Consider the following 24,888-nt stretch of genomic DNA (forward strand, 5'->3'; position numbering starts at 1 on the left):
GCACTTCCCCTAGTGACAGTTGATCCTGATCCACCAGAAGGGAGGAACAAGACTGGGCTATCTGTGTTCTTATTTATGCACGTGCTGCCAGTGTTTATGAGGGTATGACAAAGGCATTTCTCTGTGGGTGCCTGTGTGGCCAGCCACTTCAGTTTCAGGTCTGTGTGTGCCTTCTTACTGGCCAGACCTGCATACAGGAACCACAGCAGCTGCATCCACCAACCCAGACAGAAAAATCTCTCAGATCGGAGAGTACATGTGGCTGTTTTGCAGTGATCAGGAAAGAGGAAGCCCTGGATCCCAGAGTACACTGGTTTAAGCAGCTCTAATAGCAGCTTAAAGAAGTTGAGCTAAAGAAGTGATGCACTTTTACTAAAGGATCCTCTAGGTAGCAATTAAAAAAGGAAGACTTGCCAAGACCAGGCAAACTTTTGTTTTCCACAGTAAACTGAATTCCCTTAAAAGTGGGACACGAGAGATGGATGTGGATGGAATAAGAATAACGTGTTGTGCTCTGGCATGGTATGCTCCAGCAGCATGGTATTAAAAAGGATTTGAGCACATTAAGAACCTGAGTAGGAAACTGTAACTCTCTGCTGATGAAGCTATGAAAGACACATTTCTAGAAGAAACTTCATTTTAAAATCCACTGACAGATGCTGTAAAAAATGTTGATGTGTAGTAATTAATATAGACTGAACAAATTGTACTGTGGACAGTGATATGTTTATTACAAGTTACTCGGTGAAGGCTGCTGGAGGGAACTAACCAGAAAGAAACACAGTCCTGGATTAGAATATACAAGCACAGGCTTCCCAGTAAATAGGAAACTGCAAGACAGGGAAAAGCATTTCATTTAATTTTCCTACACACTGTCTCCAAACAAGTGACAGACCTTCTCAGGCTCACATGCAAGTATAAGAAGTTGCTAGAGTGAACAGCCATGAAAGAACAGGAGTTTTTCTGAGACAAGGAAATGATTAATATTAGGGTGATATTTTCTTTGCTCATAGACAATGTGATATATAGTATAAGATCTGTTTACCCTAAACAATGAGGCTCTAAATGGATGATTTTGAAAAGGCTATTTCAGCTGTTGGCTAGTCTTGTCTTTGCTCAAGGGAAGAAGAAAGACAGGCTTTGAGCCTAGTACAAACATGCTGAAGTCAGTCATGGTTAACGTGACGGACAGCAGTTAAAGGGCTGTGGCAGAATTTCATGACTCTCAGCCAGCATGTTGGCAGCCCTTTCTTATGAAGACAGGGATAGCTTGGATGTACGTAGAAGGGTATGGGCTAGGGTAGAGGTTAATTCAGCCTGGCACCTATTATTTTCATATTCAATGGTGATTTTTACACATTTTGTCACCTACAGACTCCAAAGAATCTGCCAGGGGACGCAAAGCAATCTTGGGAGCAAAGCCACTGAAAATTCAGTAATCCTTTCAATGAGCGTTGGAGCTCACTAACAGAAAACCAGCATAGGTCTTTGAACTTCAATGGTATAAACTTTTTTTCATATCAGTGTGAATGCCTTTAAAAGAGTTACCCGCAAAAGCTTCAAGATAACCTCATCATCTCTAGAACTCCACAGACCTGTATACAGGTTCACACAGAAGACTTGCACAGACAAAAGGACATGTCCTTTCCAACAGTTAAAACAGCACAGCTTTGCCTCTGTGTGTGATTGCACCAGTGTGGAAGTGCTCTAGAAAGGCCTGGCTTTTCATATAGGAGGGCCTCATGCCAACACTGCAACACGTAAATAAAGTAAGAGTACTGCTTTAACCCCTAGCACAAATAAGTGATAATACTTTCATGAACAGAAACAGTACATTCAAGAGAAACAACAAAAAGGTCACTTAAAAGATCACTCAATACCAAAGTCTGACAACTAGAAGGACAGACACAGAAAAGGTGCGCTCTGACACTGGGTTTCAAGCCACTTGGTTGCACACAATTCCGTTCTGTTGTGTCCTTCACACTACTGGCAACTTAAGCATTCTACATAACCTGACAGTAAAGGCTAAAAGTCAGCCTGAACTGAAAAAAAATAAAAATGAGGCCCTTTCTACTCTTAAATGCGAAAACATTAAACCTGACTTTTGTTGTTCAGGTCAAACTGAATCATCCTTTAAAATTTCTAGTTACGGTTCAGAGTAACCATTTGTTTGGAGAACATTTTTTTAAAAGCAGACACACTTATCTCAGAGACAGCCTGGTGAGGCCTGCAGAGCAGCATCGTGCTGTTCCTTCCTTCAGGACCAGAAGATGCAACTCAAGCTCTCACTCCTGCCTCATAACGCCCAAGCTTCTCTAACACGGAGCAGTTCAGCCTAAGGAGTTCCTGCAGTTTATTCAGGGTGTATTCTAGGTAAGCTGCTTCCAGGAGGGCGCAGGCTTGCAGCCCTTTCAACAAGGACGGATGCTTCGCTGTTCTTGCTACTTAAGGTGCCTGACTGATCCCTGGCTGTCACTGCCTGTGCTCCTCGCTGTGCACCATATTCTGCTCTTCGTCTCTGTGTGGAGGAAGCTGAGGGGAGACCTTATCGCTGTCTACAACTACCTGAAAGGAGGTTGTAGAGAGGAAGGTGCTGGCCTTTTCTTGCAGGTGACAGGACAAGGGGCAATGGCCTTAAGCTGCACCAGGGGAGGTTCAGACTGGATATCAGGAAAACAAAATTCACAGAAAGGGTCATCAGGCACTGGAAAAAGCTGCCCAGGGAGGTGGTTGAGTCACCATCCCTAGAGGTAATGAAAAGACATGTAGATGAGGTGGTTCCCTCTTGTGAGGCCTCCTCTGGAGTACTGTGTCCAGTTCTGGAATCCTCAACACGAGAAGGATACGGAGCTGTTAGAAAGGATCCAGAGGAGGGCTACAAAGATGAACAGAGGGCTGGAGCACCTCCCATCCGAGGACAGGATGAGCAAGTTGGGGGTGTTCAGCCTGGAGAAGGCTCAGAAGAGATCTTAGAGCAGCCTTCCACCACCTAAAAGGGACTATAAGAAAGCTGGGGAGGGACTGATTACAAAGGCTTGTAGTGATAAGACAAAGGGGAACGGGGATAAACTGGAAAGGGGCAAATTTAGGCTAGACATAAGGAGGAATTTCTTCAGCATGAGCGGTGAGGCGCTGGCACAGGCTGCCCAGGGAAACTGTGGCTGCCCCATCCCTGGAGGTGTTCAAGGCCAGGCTGGATGGGGCCTTGGGCAGCCTGGGCTGGTGGGAGGTGTCCCTGCCCGTGGCAGGGGGGGGTGGAACTGGATGATCTTTAAGGTCCCTTCCAACCCGAAGTACTCTAGGGTTCTACGGTCTCGTGGCAGATAGGAATGGTCGGACGGGATGATCCCAGAGGTCTTTCCCACCCTAGTGCTGCTGTGAGATACGGATTTAGGCGAGCAATCCCACACCCCACCCCACACACACCCCCCCCCGCCGTGCCCCGGCTCCCCGCTCCCCTCCCGCACCCACTCACCGCGCGGCGCGGCCATGGCGGCGGCCCCGCCCCCTGCCCCGGGAGGCGGGGCGGGGCGGGGCGGGGCGGGGCGGCGCGGGCGATGGCGCGGCGGGGCTGAGCGGGAGCGGAGCGGCGCCGCCAGGATGTGGATGCCCACGGAGCACGAGAAGTACGGCGTGGGTGAGTGCGGGGCGGCGGGGCGGGGGGCGCCGGGGCAGCGCCGGCCGCTCGTCCCGTGGCGGAGCGCCCCCCGAGCCGCGGGTCCCGCGGAGCCGCCTTTGTCTGGGCGCTCGCGGCGGCTCCGTCCCGGCTGCGGCTCAGCCCGCGGGTCGCCGCCCTCCCGGCGCCGAGTCGCGGGGATCATCCCGAGGGTTTATTCCCTCGGCTCCTTCCTTTGCCGGGGCGCAGCTGGGTCGCGGGGTATCAATTAGTCCCGCCGCCCGCCTTTCTTTACCGGGGGGGGCACAGGCTTAAAAACCGCTGCGGGGCTCCCTGCAAAGGCACCCTCGGTATCAGCGGCCCCGTATTCCGCGCTGCAGCCCTCACCTCCCTTTATTTGTTTTTAAATTATTTTTATTTTGCGTCGTAGTATGCTGTTTGACAACCGAAGCGTTTTTCCCCCTCTGGTTTGCGAGTGCGGAGCGTCTTCTTTAAATGCTGAAAGCGGGCAGCCGAGTGCTTTCCTCGTATTTGAAAAACTCACCCCTAGTTCCTCAGCAACTGAGCGATGTCCCTTGGGTAAAGTTTTGTAGGTGTACTAAGCCCTCTGTGGAGCTTAAACGTGGGTCGTTGTGCAGCTCGTCCTGGGTTAGGGAGGTCGGTGTTGAAGTCCCGCTCCTGCTGAGGAGCTGCAGTTGTGATTTCTCGGTAGCGACCCCCCTTTGGATCAACCGGAGAATGGCATTCCCTACAAAGATCCTCTTTATGTGTCTAAACGCAATATAGTCGCAAAACGATGCTTATTCTTATTTAAATTCATTCCATGATTTTCTGCGATTTGCCTTCCAAAGGCTATTCAAGATAGTAACAAAACGCCACTGTTCAGTTTGGGTCTCCTAAAACCTCTAGGATGGAGCGATGTTGTAGTTACCGTGACCGCTACAAAATGTTGGAATACTCAAGTATTTAGTTTTTCTATTGAGCTGCTTTTTATGGTATGTGCTCCCTCACCTGCATGGTGAGTGCTGTCTGCAAAATCTTCACACCCAGTTATCGTGTGAGCTATTGTGCTCTACAGCAGTGGTAGGGGAGGCAGGAGAGAGTTGTATCTTGCTATATAATTCTTTAAACTTCACGTAAAGTGAATTTCATAGATAAAACTCTCATTTTGCACCACTGGCCTGTTTATATATTTTCTTAATAAAGTGATGGGATTGCTGTATTTCCCAGCGTTTTTTTTAATACTGAGATATTTATCTGCCCAGGTAAAATGGGCGCATTATTAAACCCCCTTTGAGAATGCTGATGAGTTGTAGCCCGCATATGTATCCTTTGTGTAAAGAGCTCAGGGCTTGCATCAACATCAGACCTCATCTGCGTTTTCAATCTGAATTTTGCAGCACATGCTGTGCTGCACATTTCTACTGTGACATGCCAAAATGGATGAATAACCAGGCAGCAGCCACCTGGTTACCAGCAACCCTTCAGTGCAACCAGGTGGCTGTTGCTCACTTGCACAGCCTGACTGATTCCTACTTAAGAGGGGTGGTTGATACAAGTAACAGTCTTCTTCTCTTTCAAATTTTTAAACTGCTGCCTGCTAGCCACTGATAATATCTAATTGCTTTTAACTGGGTGACTTGCTTTACTCTGAGTTAATTTACTGGTAGGCAGATTTACTGCTGGCTGCTTTCCTAGTGGATAAAAGTACTGCCATAATGAAGAACATTATTCCATTTATATGGGACACCCTTTGTACTACAATTATGTATTTTCATTTCTAAGGCTATAGGTTCTGGTGGTTCCATATTAACCCTCAGGATGCTAGAGGTGAAATAAGCATTGGAAGATTTCTGGTTCTGAAAAAGTATTCTTTGTCAGGGTTTTGATATTTTTATTTTTGGAACAGAAGGTTAAACTTCTTTATTTCGCTTTGAATTTCCATATGTTTTGAATCACACCTTCAGCTGTTGTGCGATGCCATTGCTAGTTTGACACAAAGGATCCAGTGGTCAGTTATGTGGAGAATTTAGCACAAAGTATGTCGATGTAAGGGTAGGAGAGGTAAGCTTTTTTTTTGCTGTTAATGGTATTTAAAACTAGTTACCAAATGGAGTTGGCCTGCATAAAAGCTGTGTGCTGTTTTAGGTTAATTTACAACCTAGCAGAACAATACTATTTGGAACAATAACCAAACCCTTTGTTAAAATTAGTCATCTAAGATGGCAAAACTGTGAATGCTCTGCAGACAGCAAAGTAATAAGCGTAAAGGTGATTCTGACTTGTAAACTGGAAACTTTTAGCAGTAATACATAAATTGCAGGTGTATATATAATTATTTTGTAGCTGCTGTTTGGAGTGAAAATACACATTTTGTTAGCCTCAATACAGAAGGTCAGTTTTTCTTTTTGTATCACCAGATCTGTATACTGCCATATCATCTAATTTCTTTGATTTACCTGAATCTGTAAATATGCAGTTACACTTTCTGGCATGTAGGTGGTTCACCTTTTTCTATTGAGCACAAAGCTTCTCAGGAAGGCAATTTTTTTTTTTTTCAGGATGGAAAGACTAATTAAGGAGAACAATTTAAAACAGTTGCTGAATGCATCATCTAATTTATCAGTAGAAAGATATTCCAGATCCTGAAATAATTCCATACAGCAAAATACACTAATATAAATCAGACAAGTTTAAATACTGCTTCGTATTTTTAGTTAAGCTGTAAATGTGCCCTCCCAAGGGGTTATGAAGTGTGGTGTTCTCCTATTTTATAGATGAAGAAATGGAAGGATCAAGTGTCTTTGTGCTGTAAGCTGAGGTTTATAGGAAGAAAAACACAGGGGTTTATTAGGTGATCACAGGCACGGTATTGACTAAAGTGTAGACAAAAGCCAAATCAATTGGCTTGTGCCATGTTCTTCTGAGTTGCAGCCAGGCTAGTCTTGCTAGCAGTTCTCTCTCAAAAGATAGCCAAGACATCTTTATCTTCGCACTGTATTCACTGTTTTTACTGCAAACTAACTTTACTGTAAATGAGTTTGGTTTATTTAGCTCAATAACAAAAGAATAAAGACTATGATACGGTTACTGTCACGTGATATCTCTGTCAATAGTTCTGCTAGATAATGTGTTTTGTTGAAACACTTCAGCTTTTCTTCCATCTATTTTTGAATAGTACAACTGAAGCCTTTCGTCTTACTTCTTGTGTTCTGCTGTGTTGATTTTGCTTCATGTTTCTACGTGGAATTTGCTAATATGACCACAAATACTGAGCAATATCCAAAGCTTCTATCAAGCTGCCTTAAATAGCTGTTTATGGGGAGTTAGGTAAAACATAGGACGTTTTGGGGCTCGTGAACAGTTAGAGGATGATCTTTGTTTTTTTGCTACAGCTTGTGACTGTGGGGCTGACCACCTGCAAGTAGGTGAAGGTGAGGTGGGGCACTGAGAGTGAAGCTGGCAAGTTACCAGTGCTCCCTTTGCTTTACTGGGGTAATGGGAGCCCATTCTCGTCTTATTAAATACTATGAGTTCTACGTTTCTTATATAGAAAACGTTTGGGTCTTTGCCATAGGTGGATTTTTGACATGTAACATAAGGTTATGGAGACTTTTACATCAGTTTAGGGTGTGAGTCAGATAAAGATGATATTTTCCTGGTCTTTTATATAAGCAATAACTTGCAGTACCTTTCAAAAATGGATCTCAACTCAAATTTTGAACAAAAAAACCACTGGCTATGTTCTGTTAGAGAGCAGAATATGAAGCTTGAGATTTTTAAGTCTTTTTGGTCATAAGACTAGCCTTAAGTTAAAAAATTGTTGATAAAGTGGTGGAATTGCCTTGAAATAAGACTAAATCAAGATTTTTAGATGGATTTTTAGCAGCTACCTCCAAAAATCTGGAGTCTTCAGTATGAGTATTATGTCTTGAATGCCTTCATCATCTCCTAAGAACAACCCAGAGCTGGCTGGTTCGCTAACTCCTTGCACAGTGCCCTTCAGGGATCTCATTTGTCCTATTAAGCTACATATCTAGAGCTACTGGAGGAGGTTTTTGAAGACTGATGTTATTTTCTGGTTAGCTGTATCTTGATGACACACAGTTTCTTCCTCTTTCACTGTATTGAGGGTTATTTGCCACCATTAGTGCCAGACTTGTGTGGCCGCTGGACTGGGTCAGATTCAGCCAAAAGGCGATGGAACAATGGTGAATTAAATAACATTAGTAATGAAAGTGAGAACGTGGTCTCCCTGCTGAAAGGGAGAATGCTTTTGTTTGCTTTCTAGGACAGGCTAATGTAATCTGTGATTGCTTCTGGGAGCTGAGACAGCAGGTGATGGAGTCACTAACTCCTCTGTCAAGGGAGCTGTAATAGGGTATTTTACTCCTACCATGGAGATATTGGCAACTTTTTGCACTGCTGTGAGAGTGTGTGTCTTCAACATATCTATTTTGATTCCCTAACCTGCAGCCTGGAAATGGAACTTCAGAATAAAATAGTTTTGTGTTTACAGCCTGGTTCAAGATAAACACGCTGTCTCTACCACATTGCATAGTTTCCAGTTCATTTGAGTGAAATTCACTGTGTAGGTTTTGGTCTATGCAGTTCTCCATAATTTAAGTCTCGGGAACAGGGAAAATACTGAAGAGAGCATTTTGACTGCTTGGATTATTTGTGACACTTGAATGTACTTTCAGCTGAGAGTTTACACCCCTGGGAGATGTGTTATTTCATTTCTTTAGAGAGAATAACTGTTGTGTGGGGGTATTTTTTAGTGGGATTTTTGCTTCTGGATTTGTAGTTGGTTCTATGAATGTACGGGGGAACAAACTAGGTAACCCCTCAAAAGTCCTTTCAAACCTGTCCTTGTGGTTCGGCATAGAAGGGCTGAAAGGCAAAGGTTTTGCTTCATTTTCAACTGTTTAGTTATCCTTTTTTCTTTTTTTTGCATGTAACCATATAACAGTGTACATAATTGAGTAACCTTTTCTGCTTTTCATCATTTGGTTGCTATTTGTCCTTTTGTGTGGAGTTGGGCAGAATGCCTTTGAGGAGACCATTGTCACCTTTCCAGTGATCTGGAAGCCAGGAGACAATCCTGGAGGGAAATAACCCTTTTTATTTATAATTCACATGCATTTAATTTATCATAAATGTCTCTAATGTTACGTAATAGAAAGGACTGAATTCTTTTTCTTCAGAGATGACCAATACAATCATAGGAACAATATTTAGGAAGAGTTTTGAGAGATTTAATCTGTACCACTTTCTCAAGGCCCAATCAACTTTTATCTGTCCCTCCTGAAGGAGGTTTGCCAGCATGTTCTTTAAAATACTGATAATCCAGCATCTGCAACTTCTGTCGCTGGGACTTAACAATTTAACTACTATAAAGTGTTTAGCACTGGAGTAGTTTTCTCCTTGAATGTATACTTGTGTGTATATGAAGACTTGCCAAGGCTGTCTCCTCTTCCTTGTATGAAATAGCTCCAGTTATTTAATTCTTTCCTTGTAGATGTTATTTCCTTTGACCAATTGATCTATGTTCAAAACTGGACAGGAAAGCTTTATCAGGTAAAGCCAGAGAATCTTTTGGTGTGTGCTTTAGGTGACGTGTCTGTGACTCCCGTTGTGATGCTTGTTCCTTTTGCAGTAGCATCAGATTGACTCATGTTCAGTCAGGATCCGCTAATCAATCCTTCAGATCCTTTTCCGGAGCACTGTCTAGACAGTCACTCTCCCATCCTGTGTTTGTCAGCTGATTGCTTCTGCTTATGTGTTCTTAATGAACAGCACCTCTTTTCCATCTTATTTCTCCTGCTTGTCAGCCGCTGGCCCCCAAATTTCCTTTCTCGTGTATGCCTGTTGGAAGCACCTTGTCTGATATCTTTATTGTGAGAGAGGCAGTTTAGGAACTGCACTTGGTAACAGAAGTGGAGCTTGTTAAGAGAAGCAGTGCAGGAACAACTAAAGACACTTGGATGCCACAACGATTTATCATTAGTTTGCCTTTGTGTGTCTAAGGGAATGTATTTCTCAGATCTTTACAATGACAAGAGACTGCAGTGATAGCTGTTTTCTGTTTTGGTTCATAATGCATGTTCCCAGTCATATAGTTCAAAGATGATATAATAACATGTCAGCCTTCCATTCGTGGGCACCTGGAATGTTTAGTTTGGAAAAAATGCTGATCTGACTTCTAGATTCTCAAGGGTGGTTATGAGAGCTGCAAACAGTGCAGCTCTGAAAGTCACCTGTGCCATAGGGACAAAGAAAGAAGCTTGGATCTTGCAATTTGTAATGGGTTGTGCTTGCTGTTTTTCTGTTTGCTTTAGTAAGAAAACAGGATAAAATGAAATTAGCTTGCCAGGATTAAAAAAACCCAACACAGTCTTAAAATTATAGAATCATTTAGGTTGGAAAAGACCCTTAAGGTCATCAAATCCAACTGTAAACCTAATACTGACCAGTTCACCACTAAACTATGTCCCTAAGCACCACATCTTTTAAATACTTCCCCAGGGATGGTGACACCACTGCCTCCCTGGGCAGCTTGTTCTAGTGCTTGACAGCCTTTTCGGTGGAGTAATTTTTCCTAATATCTAGCCTAAACCTCCCCTGATGCAACTTGAGGCTGTTTCCTCTTGTCCTGTCACTTCTTGCTTGTTAGGAGAGACCAACACCCACCTCTCTACAACTTCCTTTTCAGGTAGTTGTAGACAGTGGTAGTCTCCCCTCAACTTACTTTTCTCCAGACTAAACAACCTCAGTTTTCTCAGCTGCTCCTCATAAGACTCATACTCCAGACCCTTCACCAGCCTTGTTGCCTTCTCTGGACATGCTCCATCAACTCTGTCTATCTTGAGTCCAAAATTGAACACAGTTTTCAAGGTGTGGCCTCACTAGTGCAGAGTACAAGGGGACCATCACTTCCCTGGTCTTGCTGGCCACGACATTTCTGATAGTAGCCAGGATGCTATTGGCCTTCTTGGTCACCTGGGTACACTGCTAGCTCATGTTAAGCCAGCTGTTGACTAATACCCCCAAGTCCTTTTCTGTCAAACAGCTTTCTAGTCACTTCTCCCCAAACCTGTAGCATTGCATGAAGTTGTTGCGACCCAAGTGCAGGACCCAAAGCTCTGCCTTGTTGAGCCCCATGCAGTTGGCCTCAGCCCACTGATCCAGGCTGTCCAGATCTCTGTGGAGCCTTCCTTCCCTTAAGGAACTCAACACTCCCACCAAACTTGATGTCATGCGTGAACTTACTGAGGGTGTGTTCGATCCCTTCATCCGTATCACTGATAAAGACATTAAATAAAAGTGACCTCAAAACTGAGCCCTGGGAAACAGGGCGCTTGTTACTGGCCACCTGCTAGATTAACTCTATTCATTGCAACTTTTTGGGCTTGGCTATCCAGCCATTTTTTTCTACCCAGTGAAGAGCACATCTGTCCAAGCCATAAGCAGCAGGGTTTTCCAGGAGACTGCTGTGGAAATTAGTGTCAAAGGTGTCACTAAAGTCTAGGTAGACAACATCCATAGGCTTTCAGTCATCCACTAGGCAGGTCACCTTGTCACAGAAGGAGATCAAGTTAGTCAAGCAGGACGTGACTCTTACGAACCCATGCAGACTGGGCCAGATAACCTGGTTGTCTTGTACGTGTTACGTGATGGCAGTCAGGGTAATCTTCTCCATCACCTTCCTGGCACTGAGGTCAGGCTGACAGGGATCCTCCTTCTGGCCCTTCTTGTAGATCAGTGTCATATCTCCTGATCTCCAATCAACTGAGACCTTCCCAGTTATACAGGCCTACTGATAAATGATGGAAGGTGGCTTTGTGAGCACTTCTGACAGCTCCCTCGGTGTACCTTGGACTCCATCCAGCCACATAGACGTGTGTATCCAAGTGGTGTAGCAGGGTGCTAACCTTTCCCCCTTGGATTATGGGGTCTTCATTCTGCTCCCTGTCTTCCAGCTTAGAGGTGGGGTACCTGGTCTTACTATTAAAGAGGGCATTAAGTACCTTAGCTTTTTCCTCATCCTTAGTCATGATGGTTCTCGGCATCCAATAAAGAATGAAGATTCTCTCTAGACCTCCTTTTGCTGCCAGTGTATGTATAGAAACATTTTTATTGTCTTTTATAGCAGTAGCCAGATTAAGTTCCAGTTGGGCTTTGGTCCTTCTTATTTTCTCCTTGCATAACTTCATGACTTCCTGGGTTGCCTGCTCCTTCTTACAAAGGTCAAATTCTCCTTTTCTTCCTGAGTTCCAGCCAAAGCGCTCTGTTTAGCTAGGCTGATCCTTTTCCTTGCCATCTTGCCTTTTGGCACACGAGGATGGACTGCTCATGTCCCCTCAACATTACCTTCTTGAAAAATATCCAGCCTTTGTGAACTCCGTTGTGCTTCAGGACTACCTCACAAGGAACTCTGGCCTCTTAAACAAGCCTGGTTGACAAGGTCTTCTCTCCAGAAATCCAAAGTGGTGGTTCTGACTCCACTTCCTTCTCTGAGAATTGAAAAATCTTAAAATTTTGTGATTGTGGTGCCTGCAGCTGCCTCCAACCATCATGTCACCAAACACTTCATAACGTACAGGGCTACCCCATTGTCTCTCCTTCCTTGTCTGTCCCTTCTGAAGACTTTATAGCTGTCCATCACAGTGTTCCAGTTGTGTGAATCATCCCACCATGTTGCTATGGTGGCAACTATCAGTTTTCTGGCTGCACAGTGGCTTCCAGCTCCTGTTTGTTGCCTGTGCTGTGTGCATTGGTGTAGGTACACCTCAGGTGGGCTAATGATCTGCAGACCTTTTTATGGGTACAAACTCTAATTCCTATGTGACCATTCTCAGGCACTTCCATTGTTTCTAACACAACAATGACTCTTGTCTTTGTCACGTGGATCTCCATCCCTTGCCTCCACAGAGATGTCAGGTGGATGGACCTCGCTAGCACACTGTCCCTCTAATGTTGGCATGCCTATACCCAGCAAGCCTCTTTTTTGTCTTTCCTCCCTCCGTTCTGTCACAAAGCAGAGGAGTTCCTTTACTACCTGGGTGCACTTCCCACAGGTATGCTTGCTTCTGCTGTCTGGTACTCGCATAAGAGGTCCCATCCTGCAGCTTGGTGCCTGGGTTGCGATGTGTTCCCACCAGAGCATTGTCTGGGAGGCTGCTGCTGTCATAGTGAGCGTAGAGCTTAGAGGAGCTAAGGTACTATTGCTCCCTGGTTGAGGTTGAGATCTTCAGCACCCCTCCTGCGCGTCCTTCCATGCAAACTGCCGCACCATGCCCTGTTTGCCCGCTCTGATGGCCATGCTCTTGGTAGCTAGTGCTCCCTAGGTCACTTCTTACTACAGAATGAGGCAAAAAATGAGCTCATGTGCTCATGAAGGAGAGCTAATATACTGAGCTGCTGATACTGCTTGGACTGTTCCTCATTCTCCAGCTAAAGAACCAAGTACTTCTTTTAATTTTTTTTTTTTTTTCAGATTCACAAGCAATTATTTCTCTACTTTGTTAATAATAGCAGCAGAAATTATTCAAACTAAACGTGGGTAAAGTCTGTTTACTCAGCTCCCTAGTACATTGAGTTTTGCATTCTTCATAGTTTGTGTACAGGAAACTACAGATAGTAGATGAAGTAATAAACCTGAAAATGAGATTGTTAGTTAGCAGAACTTGGAATAAGGCATTTGGGGAGTAACTTTAATTTATTTCACTTCTGCTTTGCGTTACTCGATTTCAAGTGCATGTCTGTCCTTTGATGTCTCTGGAAGCAGGTGGTGGCTGGTCTTAAGTAATCAGTAGCTAACAGATAACTCATTCATTTCCTTCTGCACCAGAGAAGAAATGGAGTAGCCTTTCAAATGCACTGATTTGGATTTCTTAATTCAGTTTTTGCTCTTTTCACTGGATTTGCAATTTCCGAGTCTTATTTAGAAATGCAAAATTAGTTCTTAACTATAAAGGTGTGTACAGACACTTTTTCATGAATAATTTGCATTGAGCACATGGGAGTCTATATGCTGTGAAGAACAGGTGAGCACCAACTGCACATAGAAGCTTTTCTGTAATAGAAGTTACTGGTTTATTTATTTTTAAAACAAAGCATTTTCTTCTACTGTCATAAACCACGGACTGCAGATAATAGTAATAATTTTTTAAACTCTCCAGAATTACAGATTGCAATGCAGAAAGCAAATGATTACTCCGTGAAGCCTTGTTTTAACTTTTCTCCAGAGTAGTATCGTGAGCTAAGCATGTGCAACGTGTTTGCGGGAGGGAGCATCAGTTAAATGCAAGCTAGCTGCAAAAATTGTATTTTCATTATTGTGCTATACAAACAGCAATGGGTAAGGTTAATCAAGGTGTAGGTATGTGATTGACTATATAGGTATGAAATAGTTGTACTTAGGTGAAGCAGCATTCCTGCTTTTGTAAATAATGTTACCCATAAAACACAATATTTTTTTTCTGAGGAAGAACCCCATATACAAATGGCTATTTGGTTTTGACTTATTTCTTTGGGGAAAAAAGTAGCAGTGGGAAACTTAAATGTCATCAGTGGTTCATAGTATTACCTCTAATTCCATAGGTACAACTGAGGTAAGCTCCAAGAAACAAAGCAATATTGAGATAGGTCACAGGTTATAAATACTATTTTATTTTGTAGGTGAGAGTTGTCTTTTTTATAAAGAATAAAGTAGGCTAATATTTTGTACCTTGAAGGAATGTGTCTCTTTCCTAGTCTGCGTAGTTCCTTTCCTGACATCTGTAGCACATTGTGGGTACAGAGCTTGACGTGTGGTTTCTGGCTTTGCGTGGAAGTCAGACTTGCTCCTCCTGGTGTTAACGTTGTCTCCTGTCTTATAAAGGGGATAAAGAAAGAAGAAGTCTGAGCAAGTATTTTGAAACAATTCAGTGGACAACAGCTGGCAGAGCTCCTGTACTATTCATGGTTAATACGGGAAACTTCTTAAACATTCTTTACTTATCTGTCTCTTCCCTACTCCTCTACCTTCACCCTTGCCCCCAGCTTCCTTCCTTTTTTTTTTCTGTCTGTAAAGCTTCAGACAGAAAAGAGGAAATCCTAAGGTGGGAAACGGAAGATCCCTGCTCTTCTGTCTCAGTGTAAAAAGAGCATGTGTTGGTTCTGTACAGAGTTCAATACTGTAGCTATACTTCTTTTCCTCCACCCGCCCATATCAGAAAAACATGGATAGGTAATTATAACTCAAGCAAAAATGATATTACTTCATTATATCCTTTTGGTTTTCTTTCCACTTGGAATAAAAGGACCTGAAAGCTGAAATTCTTTTCACTGGACCAGATGTAGTTCTGAGTGCTCAGCTCTGTTGAACCAATGGGCTTATTCCTATTGCTTGCCAAGCTAAATAGGTACATTTAAGGACTGGAAGTATCTGCCCAAAGATATTTTGCTGTTCTGTTTGTCTTGGGAAAATGTCAGTGATAATGGTAAGCATCTCAAGTTACAGATTCTCCAATTGCGTACATAACTAGAAGGCTGAATTCAACTTGAACTGTTGTTCTTCTTTGCTAGTCTGATTTGCAAAGAAAGGTTTTCCTATTGTCTTTTCTGCATAAATGTTAGGATTTTTGTAATGACTAAATTATTCAAAGACTTTGAACAATTTCTTTCCACCTATTAATTGAAAGAATATAGTAAAAAATGCTGTGAGTAGGTAAAATATCAGAAAAACATGTATTTTTCCAGGAAAGTGTGGGCTCTTGTTTGAGGCAACTGTTGGCTATAGAGTTTAATCTTTTTGGGATATGGTATGTTCAAATGTGACATGGTAAACAATATTCACAGGAACCTGAGGTAGAGGGCTCTCCAGCTTCAGAGACAGGGTAATATGGAAATCACACCATAGTCACCTGCAGAGCTTTTTAAGTTGCTGTCGGTGGTTGCTTCTGGGAAACACTATTGGTCTGGGTTTTTAAATTGTTTGCAATATAAATAGTAGCTTATCTCAACCTGAGCAATTACATGCTTTAAGAAGTAGTATTTAAAACTTGTTTCCTTCATGAGAAGCCTTGACTTCCAGGCAGCACGAAGGATAAGTGGTGTCAATCTTGCTGCGGCTACCTGTTTGCTCAGTGTTATACCGCATGCACTGCTTTTCTGTCTTTAAGCTTTAAATGTGTTTATGCTTGTTTACATTCAGAGAATTCTGGAAAGATTGAAAGACTAAAAATCAATGAATTTTAGTGCATTTACATGCAAAGGAAACTTTTTTTTCCTTCTGCAAATACTTTGTTCTACTGAATAGACTAGGGCTTGAATAGCAATTCATATAAAAACTTGTGTTTAATAGATATGTTAAAAAATACCACCAGTTTTAAAAGTGGCTGAGAAAGCATGGAGGTTAGTTTTCATATTAAATAGGCACAAATTCTGTGTTTCTTTTCCTGATGTAATCAGGAAATGTGTTTCTTTTCCTTTTCCTGATGTAATCAGAAATATATAACCTAGTAAACAGAAAAAGCACAACATTAGAAATAATGTAGGTTTTCATAATGATTCTTATAAAGATGACTTTGAATTTATATTGATAAAGTTTGCCTCTGGCTCTCTTTGAGCAGCCAGTTAATAGTATCATAACTGAGGCTTGAATGTGGTTGCACAGCTGATAAAGATCTATGGTCTGTATCAGTGTGTTTTACCTCTCTGTTCCTTGGCAAAATAATCACCAAGTAGACAGACTGGATTGATGGGGAGGTGCTTGCTTTTAGAGAAGCAGAGGTCCAAAATAAACTTATTTAGCTGATAAGTGTTGAATGGACTCATTTAAATAGCAATTTAAGAGCCTTTTGGTTAATCAATGAAGTGGATTTGTTGTTTGCAGAACTGTCATGAATCTGGCTTTTTAATGGCCTATGTAAAATGCATAATGTACGTTAAAAAAATCATAAATGGCAAAACCTCAAAAGCATTCTACAGACTTCAGGTAGTAGGTATTATGTAAAAATATAAGGTTTGTTTAGCGTAGGAGTGTGGACAGCTACAGTGCCATATGCTAAAATAATTCAAGAAACTCGGAATAGCATTGTCTTGACTATATGTGTGTGGGGAAACTTTGAGCAGGATGCAATTGTCTGGGGACCAGTGTGACCATGTCCTGGCTGAGCCAGCTCTGCTGCTTTCCCAGCTCTGGCCATGCATTTCCCCCCTGCTCCCTCATAGCATCTTTTGTAATGAACAGTTGAGAAAAACTGATTTGGATGAAAACTAAGTGCTTTTTTTGACAGAGAGGGGTTTCTACTGGATCAGCACCTCCAGCTGGGCTCCAACTGTCTGCCAAAGTATGTGTGCCGGTGTGAGGCAGGTGTGAGGGAGGGTGCTGCTGGAAGGATAGAAGTCCCTAGCACTCTTCAGGTGTCTTGTTCAAAGTGCCTTGCAGCAGCAGTGCTGATGCTTCTTTATGCTGTACTGGTGCTGCCATGCATATGGGCTTCTCTGCTTTGAATGGGACCTGGCTGTCGTGTGAGCCCGCTGGGTATGTGGCTCTGGAGGCACTGGCTTCCCCAGCTGCTGAGGGGTGACTGGCTTGCTGCTGTGCGGCTGCTAGTGCTGGTGACAGGGAAGCTGCCTTGCTTGGTCAAACCTGCAGGCACATCAGATGAGGTGTAATAGAAAGCTACAGCCTGATGAGAAATTTAGTTGACGTGTCAAGAGTATATGGCTGTTTTCATGGGGCAGGAACAAACAAGGAGCTGATGTAGGTAGTTTAATTCTAAGTCTTCTCATCCAGCTGTTTGGTCAGGATTCATGTGTGTGCTCTTTACTAAACCTGCTATTACTTCTAGAACACATTTGCAAATTTTAGGTTACTCCTACTTGCTAGTGTTGTTCAGATACAGTCTTTGAACACTTTGACTAGCATGACAATAAGTGGCTTCCTATTCAAAAGGCTGCTTAGTAAGCAGCCCTTGGCGAACTTTGTCTTCACATGTACCAAGCACATATTTTGGACATTAAATTGGGATTGATTCTAGTCAACTCTCTGAGCAGGCTACCAAAGTAGTTTGAGAGTCACGAGATTAGAAACTAAAAACTCCAAATCTACATCTTCAGTTCTGTGGATGTAAAATTTGTCTAATTTTGCCATGGAGAAAAACTCTTGGAAAAAGGTAGAACAACGACAGAACTGAACTGGAGTTCATTGAGATGTAAGTTGAAGTAAAATGAGTACAGCTGTAATACCTCTAACATCCTTTTGAGAGTCTATCTCATTACTGCATTCAGTACTTAAACAGAAACTTTGAGTTCTTTCAGTTTAGAAGTAAGGGAAAGAAAAGTAACCCTTTGTCCCTGATATAATAAAAATGTGTATTTTATAATGGTAACGTAATGTGATTGATAGGAGAGCTTGAATACCCTCAGTTTAATGAGAACTGCTGCTTCTCATAAAATAATAGTTCTGAGCATAATTCTTCCAACTATCTTTATTAGTCTTGTCGTATTTTCTGCTTTGTGGATGTCTCTGTGGTAACACTCCTGGAAACCCTCAGTGTAGTGCCTGGGGCATCCTGCTTTGCCACAAGTCCATTCTTCCTTGTCCCTCTGTCACCCAGCTTCTTTGTCTGATTTCTGCCTATCCCTTCTTCAGGCCCCAAACCTGGGACTCATGCTTAGAGAAGGTACTTTTCTGTTAATTATGCAATGTTTGTTTTGTGTCCAAAATTTATCTGGGTACATAACAAGCACATCTAGCACAAGAGGAATGGCATTCTTCCAGCTTCTGTGGTATGGCAAATATAAGGCTAGAGAATCACATACATAATATTGATCCTATTAGAGGTGTTTTCTTGGGTGTCTTCCCACCTTTTAAATTAGATTAGTTGTAAAATGACTTTTACAAAGCATTTTTTTGTACTTGTTGTACAGAAATGTATGAGAAATAGGATCTGGAACATGACATATAACCTGGTACGTATTTTTCCAACTTTCTTCAAATTGGCAGTTAACCTTTCTTGTGCGAATCTTCAAATTGCGGTGTGTTTTCAACCAGTTTTTGCATGAGGTTTTGAATTTGTGTCCCAGCTTTTCAGCCCTACCACGATGAACTGGAAGGTGAGGGGAAGAAACACCTATTGTATGTCTGATAATCACTGGGATGGCTCAGATCCAGGATTCTGATGAAAAGTTTCACAGTGTGATCTTAAAATACTGAACTTGCCTGAACATGTGAATATTTACTCTCTCCCTTGAAGTCCTGAATCCTTGAAGTTCCTTTAGATTTTAAGGGCCAGATAGATGTTATCAGGCATCAGTATTACTGTTGCTTTTTGCAAAGGTAGCTTGGATAACCCTTAGCCTTCATTGGCCTTCATTCTTCTTTGGACAACAGGCCTTCTGAGGAGCAGCTGAGAGAGCTGGGGTTGTTTACCCTGCAGAAGAGGAGGTTGAGGGGAGACCTCATCGCTCTCTGTAACTACCTGAAAGGAGGTTGTAGAGAGGAGGGTGCTGGCCTCTTCTCCCAAGTGATGGGGGACAGGACAAGAGGGAATGGCCTCAAGCTCCACCAGGGGAGATTTAGGCTGGACATTAGGAAAAAATTCTTCACAGAAAGGGTCATTGGGCACTGGAACAGGCTGCCCAGGGAGGTGGTTGATTCACCTTCCCTGGAGGTGTTTAAGGCACGGGTGGACGAGGTGCTGAGGGATATGGTTTAGTGTTTGATAGGAATGGTTGGACTCAATGATGCGGTGGGTCTCTTCCAGCCTGGTTATTCTATGATTCTATGATATCTGTATAGATGCTACTTTTTGTTGTTACAACATAACGTTATGGTATCCTTTTGCAAAAGGGAATGCTTTCTGGGTGATGTCATGTGTGAAAGGGTAGATATGAAGACAATGATAAACCACATGAGTGATTTGGAAAAGCATAGCTTTGACTCCTCAGATCTGTATTTTCTAGGAAAGCCGTTTAGGCAGGTCTGCGTTTGCTGCTTTTTAGTTCCAGAGGTTGGACACCAGGTGGTTCTATCATACGGTCATCTTTTTCTTCTCTAGAGGATTTTCGATTCAGAAGTTCATCAATGTGTAGTTCAGCCATAAAACTCTTTCACGTTTTCCTAGTACTGGTTATTACATACTAGCTAAAAAGAAATTTGTGCTCTGTATGGATGTTGACTTACTGGATGTGCAAGGGCACTACCGCAGCCTGTGGTATGTGGTTCCGGCCCCTGGGGAGGCAGGAGGAATGCTGTGGCTTCAGATGTCAAGGAAGCTCTGACACTGCTGGTGTGAAGCATTGCAGCACATAAATAATACAGCATAGCTGCTTCAAATATCCCAGATTCTGCGAGTTTAGAAATATGGAGCAGGATTTCACATAATTTGCTTTAATCACATATCAAGCTCTCTAAGTAAGCATTTAAACTCTCATGCTTGTGTGGGTGAATAGCAGTTGGCAGCCTTTCCTGGCACTTGGCTCTTCTAACATCTCTTACAATGATGATTTAGAACCAGAACTTATGCCCTTCCCCCTACTGAGATTGCATGTGTGCTTCATACGCACAGCACTACCCTTTCATTATGACATTAGTTTCAGGCTAAATTAGTTTATTTATCTGATAATATGGAAAACTTAAACTAGATTTATATTTACAGTTGTGTGGAGATAAAAGACAAAAGGCTTGTGTCAATTGTTTAATGGTTACTTACAGATTGTTTTTTACCTGGAAACTCTATTTGCTCTGCTAATCTTGCAGAGCTGAATTGCTGTAAATCATGAAGTGGACTAAAAACATTTATTAAATTTACAATTATTTGTAATTTTTCAGTGGACCTTTTTTCTTGAGATTATGAAAGCTTGCAGGTTGTTGCAGCAGCATCAGTTGCAAATGTAGGAAGAATTCAATGGAAGTGGGCCTAGGAAGTTAGACTTAAAACCCAATAGAGGGTGGTCAGTACTAAGTTTGGGAAGAAGAGACTGGATGAGGGATTATGGAGCCCAAGTTAATTGGCAGGTGGGGCAGAGGTCAGAATTGGCCGTGTCCTTTTATCAGGTCATGAAGTGGGACTTTCAAAAAGGTTTACTAGTGAGTTAACAAAAGGGAAGGCTGGTAGTAAGGACAGAAAGCAAGGAGTAGGGAAAGGAACAAAACCTATGAAAGCGTAGAAAGCTTTGGAGAAGCTTGCTTAAGTGTCCACTGATGCCTCTGTGGCATTTGCTGCTTGCCTGTCTAGTAGGGAAGCTGTAATTAAGGTTTGCAAAACTTGCAGGATGAAGACAATGAGGGGGGCAGATTTGGGCAGTTGTTTCTGGACAATGTGCTGTCAGACATTATGATCTGGAAAGTATATGTAACGTTACTTGTGGTGCTAACTGATATTAAAGCATTAACCTTATTTCAGAAACAAGACTGTCAAGATTTTGTAGTGCTTGATCCAGATTGAATTTGTGTGTTATCTTGTTTAGTTGTTTAGTTTTAAGTAGGGACCTCTAGGTTTGAGCTTTCTATAATAAGTTGTATCTATCTTAGTTTGTAGGTCATGCAGGTTTTAGTTTGCTAGATAACAACTTGGAGAGATTCTTGAATGTTGCTAATGAGCTTTGGGCTAATCAAAACTCTTTGTCCTGTGGTGCAAGGAAGGACTTGCTGCTGTCTGAATAAGCTGTTCCTGAACATATAAAATTCTCATTTTCAGAAGGCTGCTTGGAAGTTTTACCTCAATGTTTAATTTAACCACCCCCCCCGCAAAAAAAAAGTGCTTGGATTGAGAGCTCGGTGTAATGACATTTCCTGTGCAATGGGCTCTAGCCTTTTAAGTGTTAGTGCATTGGCTAGGCAGAGGCAGTATCTAGCTGCAGCCTGAGGATTCATTTGCTGATGTGACCTGTGGGTGAGGCTGTAACTGATGTTTGAAGATGCAGGGACTACACGTGTAAGATGTTAGTGTAAATGCTGCTTCACCAAGGTAGTAGATTGTGTCAGTGTTCTATTGCTTGTAAGAATTAAGTTTGATTTCATTTGTAAGTGAACTTTCAAGTGGCAAAATAAATCTTGATTAAATGCCATGTTCACTTGGCTTGAAAAGAAACACTTTGTTCACTGTACAAAATGTTAGCGTTCCCTGTATTGTCTGTGCCACCTCATTTCACCTCAGTGACATGCAGAGATTAGTAGAACTTGTATACTAAAAATACTGTTTATAAAATAAAATGAAGAGTTTTATGTTTTTGTTCAGAAATATAGAAAGTGATGGATGAATGTGATTTTGGTAAACTAAGATTGATTGCACACTGCAGGATTTTTTTTTTTTTTTTTTGAGGCCACTACTTAGAGTGAGTGTTCTGGGGCTGCTAGAAGGCTTGTTTAATTAGAAAACAGGGTGAGTGTGTGAGTACAAGTGTGCCACTACTGCTCAAAAACCATCACAAAGGGCTGTCGCAGTGTGATAGGAGTTGAACTGTATTGTTAGGAACCATGTGCAGCAGAAGTACAGCGAATACCTGTGACATTTGTGATGTGGCCTTTTTATTGATGAATCACAATGGATAATATTTAAATGTATTAAATGCCCATTCTCTGTTATAATTCACTTCTGTAGTCTTAAAAGTGTTTGAAAGTGCCATTGTTATTACAAATTATATAAATTTTCCAGTAATGCAGCTGTGTGTGTCGTAGGAGATGCTGGTGACCTTACTAAAGACTGAATTCAGGCCATTCGGCTACTGTCCAAACACTTTGCCAGCTTAGCTACTTGACCACCTGCTTCTGTTTTTCTAGTCCCTTTGCAAATGCAGGTTTTGTTCATTTTCTGGCATCTCAGCATTGCCATTTGTAAAAAAAATAAATGTCATGGATAAGGTCTGTGCTGTAGACCACTTTGGGGTCTTTGTAGTTCTTGTAGTCATTTGAATTTTAGTCATTTAAGCATGGGTTTGTTGGAAAAGAACAGAGGATGACTGCTTCAGCACCTCCATGCTTGCTTTCCCAAACCAGGCGCGTACACTTGAGATTGTAGGATGCAACAGCAGCCATGTAGTTCTGCTTAGTGACGCTGCAGTTCTCCTGCTTTGCATGAGCTTGGTGACTGTCCCCAGTGGGAATTGTCCAGATAGCACTGACATGCTGTCAGCCACACATGGGTGTGACAGTATTCCTTAAACTGTCAAAACATGCACCTTAATTTCTTCATCTCTGTTCATATTGTTTCAACATGAAAAATTGAAGAAAAAAGAAACCGATCATAAATCTGGCTTGGAGACGTAATAGTAAATGTCTTTGAGTATAAATCCCTTAATAACCCAACGTGGTTGGAGTGCTGAATGGGGACTCTCCAGTAATGACTTGCATTCCCACATCTACTACTGATCTACTCATTGATGATATCCAAATTACATGACCTCAGCTCCTGGATTGTAAAGCAGCACTCTGAAAGGCAGGCTGTTGCTGCTGACTGAAAGCTTGTGTACTTGTATACTGACATAGCTGAGATAGTTTAGGAATTACGTTTGTGGTTCGTTGATGAAAACAAAGGAAAAAGGCTTCTCAGTGTGTTAAACGCTGCTATCTGTATCTAAAGTTTCTGTCCCACTTTTGTTAACGGATCCAAGCATGATGCAGTGATTCGGGTGCATGTGGATATTAAGGCACTATATTATAAAAGAGAAAAAAAACTTAAGTTACTTCTGATATCAGTACAAATGTCAGTGGCTTGTTTTTATCTTGTGCTATTAGAAATGCATTAATCAAGTGGACACAAGTTAAATGTCTCTTGCTTTTTCCATTGCATTTGAAGACTGACCTGCAAACGCCATACCTAGTTGAAACACTGAGTTGACAAGGCCATGACACTTCCAGCCCATCCTGACAGTACCTACGCTGCAGTGAGTGCTTACAGCATCAGTCTTGTGAAGCCATACTGCATTTCTGCAAATGCCTGGTGGTACCATGCTGCTCAGTATGTATCTGTACCTGGCATTGCCATCCAGATAAGTGGTGCTGTGTAACTCGCCATCACCTCATAGTAAAAAGAAGTTTCAGCTTTTCAGCTTTCACCACTTATCTGTCTTTGAACACTAATGTATGCATTTGGTATTCTCACAGGCTTAAGTCTACCTGATCGAGTAGAATGGAATACTGCAGAAGTTGTGCAGACTGTTGGACAACACTTGTTTTATTTTGGTGTTTGCTTCCATTGCATCTGCAAGAAATGGCACCTTTCAGAAGGTGGCATAACTACTTGGACTGTCTTCTGCTGGTTGTTTGAGCAGAAGAAAGTAGGCTGAGTTATGGACTTGGTAAAAAAATAGTCAGCTATGCACATACTTCCAGTATTGTCTGGAGAAGTGCGATGATGTTAGCTGGCTCTGTTGCTTGTTAGACAGATTAGTGATTTGGCAATGCTGAAGTGGGAAGTTTGGCCTATGAGGCACAGTCTATTAAAAGGGCTGAATGCCTACGTGCTCAGCATTTGAAAAAAGTATCTGTTAGTATGATGACATCTGGCATCAGGATGTGGTTGTGCAGGCTGAGATGAGTAGGGGGGCCTGCACGATGTTCATGTAGGTACGGAGTTTAGAAGGATTGCCCCTGTGGTGTCTTGAGGTCCCAAAGTTTCTCTGACATCCTAGAGGATTGTCATGAGTTAAAGGTGAGACAATGCATCTTGTCAAGAAACATTAAGAATTATTAAAGAATAGCTTATTGTTTTGGTTATTTATCCAGTAGAATATTTGAGCTCCAGCTCTTAAGCTTTCTACTGTAAATATTTATATTCCTTTTTGATTTTCATCTGTTTGATACCAAAGATGTACTTTCAAACCACTGCTCCTTCATTCATTTATTTCTCTCCTCCCCTGCTTTGTAAAAGCATCTACCGTAGAACAAACTCACAACACAAGATGCTAAGTCTTTGTTTGTTAAAAAAACATTTAAGAAAAAAAAATCTTAAAACAAAATACAAACCAGTCCAATTTCAGTCAATTAGTGTGTAGTATTCTGCTTTCAGGATATTAGAAAGGCAGTGAAATTAAGTGCCTCTGTTACTGGCTCCACTTGTGAAAGCTGCACTCGAGTGGGGAACTCTGTCGTATGGTGGAGGAGTTAAGGGAGGGGCTCATAAATGGAGCTTTAAACTAGATGTGAAGGGGGAGGGGATTGAGACCAGGCTAGACAGGAGCGAGCTTGGACGTGGGGCACTGGTGATTCGGAGAGGGCGTGCTGGTGAGGACCACCAGTACCTCACCACACAGAAAGTGGGGGAGAACACATCTTGGGG

The 24,888-nt window shown here is 42.3% G+C and overlaps 2 protein-coding genes across 2 annotated transcripts in view; one reads left to right on the forward strand and one right to left on the reverse strand.

Annotated features, from left to right (window-relative positions):
• The window catches only part of ZNF277 (zinc finger protein 277), a 55,155-nt gene extending 51,641 nt beyond the window's left edge, over positions 1–3,514 (reverse strand). Inside the window, exon 1 of the mRNA XM_069851304.1 lies at positions 3,476–3,514. Coding sequence (XP_069707405.1) covers positions 3,476–3,491 — 16 coding nt within the window. The 5' untranslated portion in view covers positions 3,492–3,514. The remainder of the gene's footprint in view (positions 1–3,475) is intronic.
• Positions 3,515–3,580: 66 nt separating this feature from the next.
• DOCK4 (dedicator of cytokinesis 4) overlaps positions 3,581–24,888 on the forward strand; it is a 240,529-nt gene continuing 219,221 nt past the window's right edge. The window contains exon 1 of the mRNA XM_069851332.1: positions 3,581–3,637. Coding sequence (XP_069707433.1) covers positions 3,601–3,637 — 37 coding nt within the window. The 5' untranslated portion in view covers positions 3,581–3,600. The remainder of the gene's footprint in view (positions 3,638–24,888) is intronic.

This window comes from Phaenicophaeus curvirostris, chromosome 1 (genome assembly GCF_032191515.1).
Source record: "Phaenicophaeus curvirostris isolate KB17595 chromosome 1, BPBGC_Pcur_1.0, whole genome shotgun sequence".
In the NCBI taxonomy this organism is placed as follows: Eukaryota; Metazoa; Chordata; class Aves; order Cuculiformes; family Cuculidae; genus Phaenicophaeus; species Phaenicophaeus curvirostris.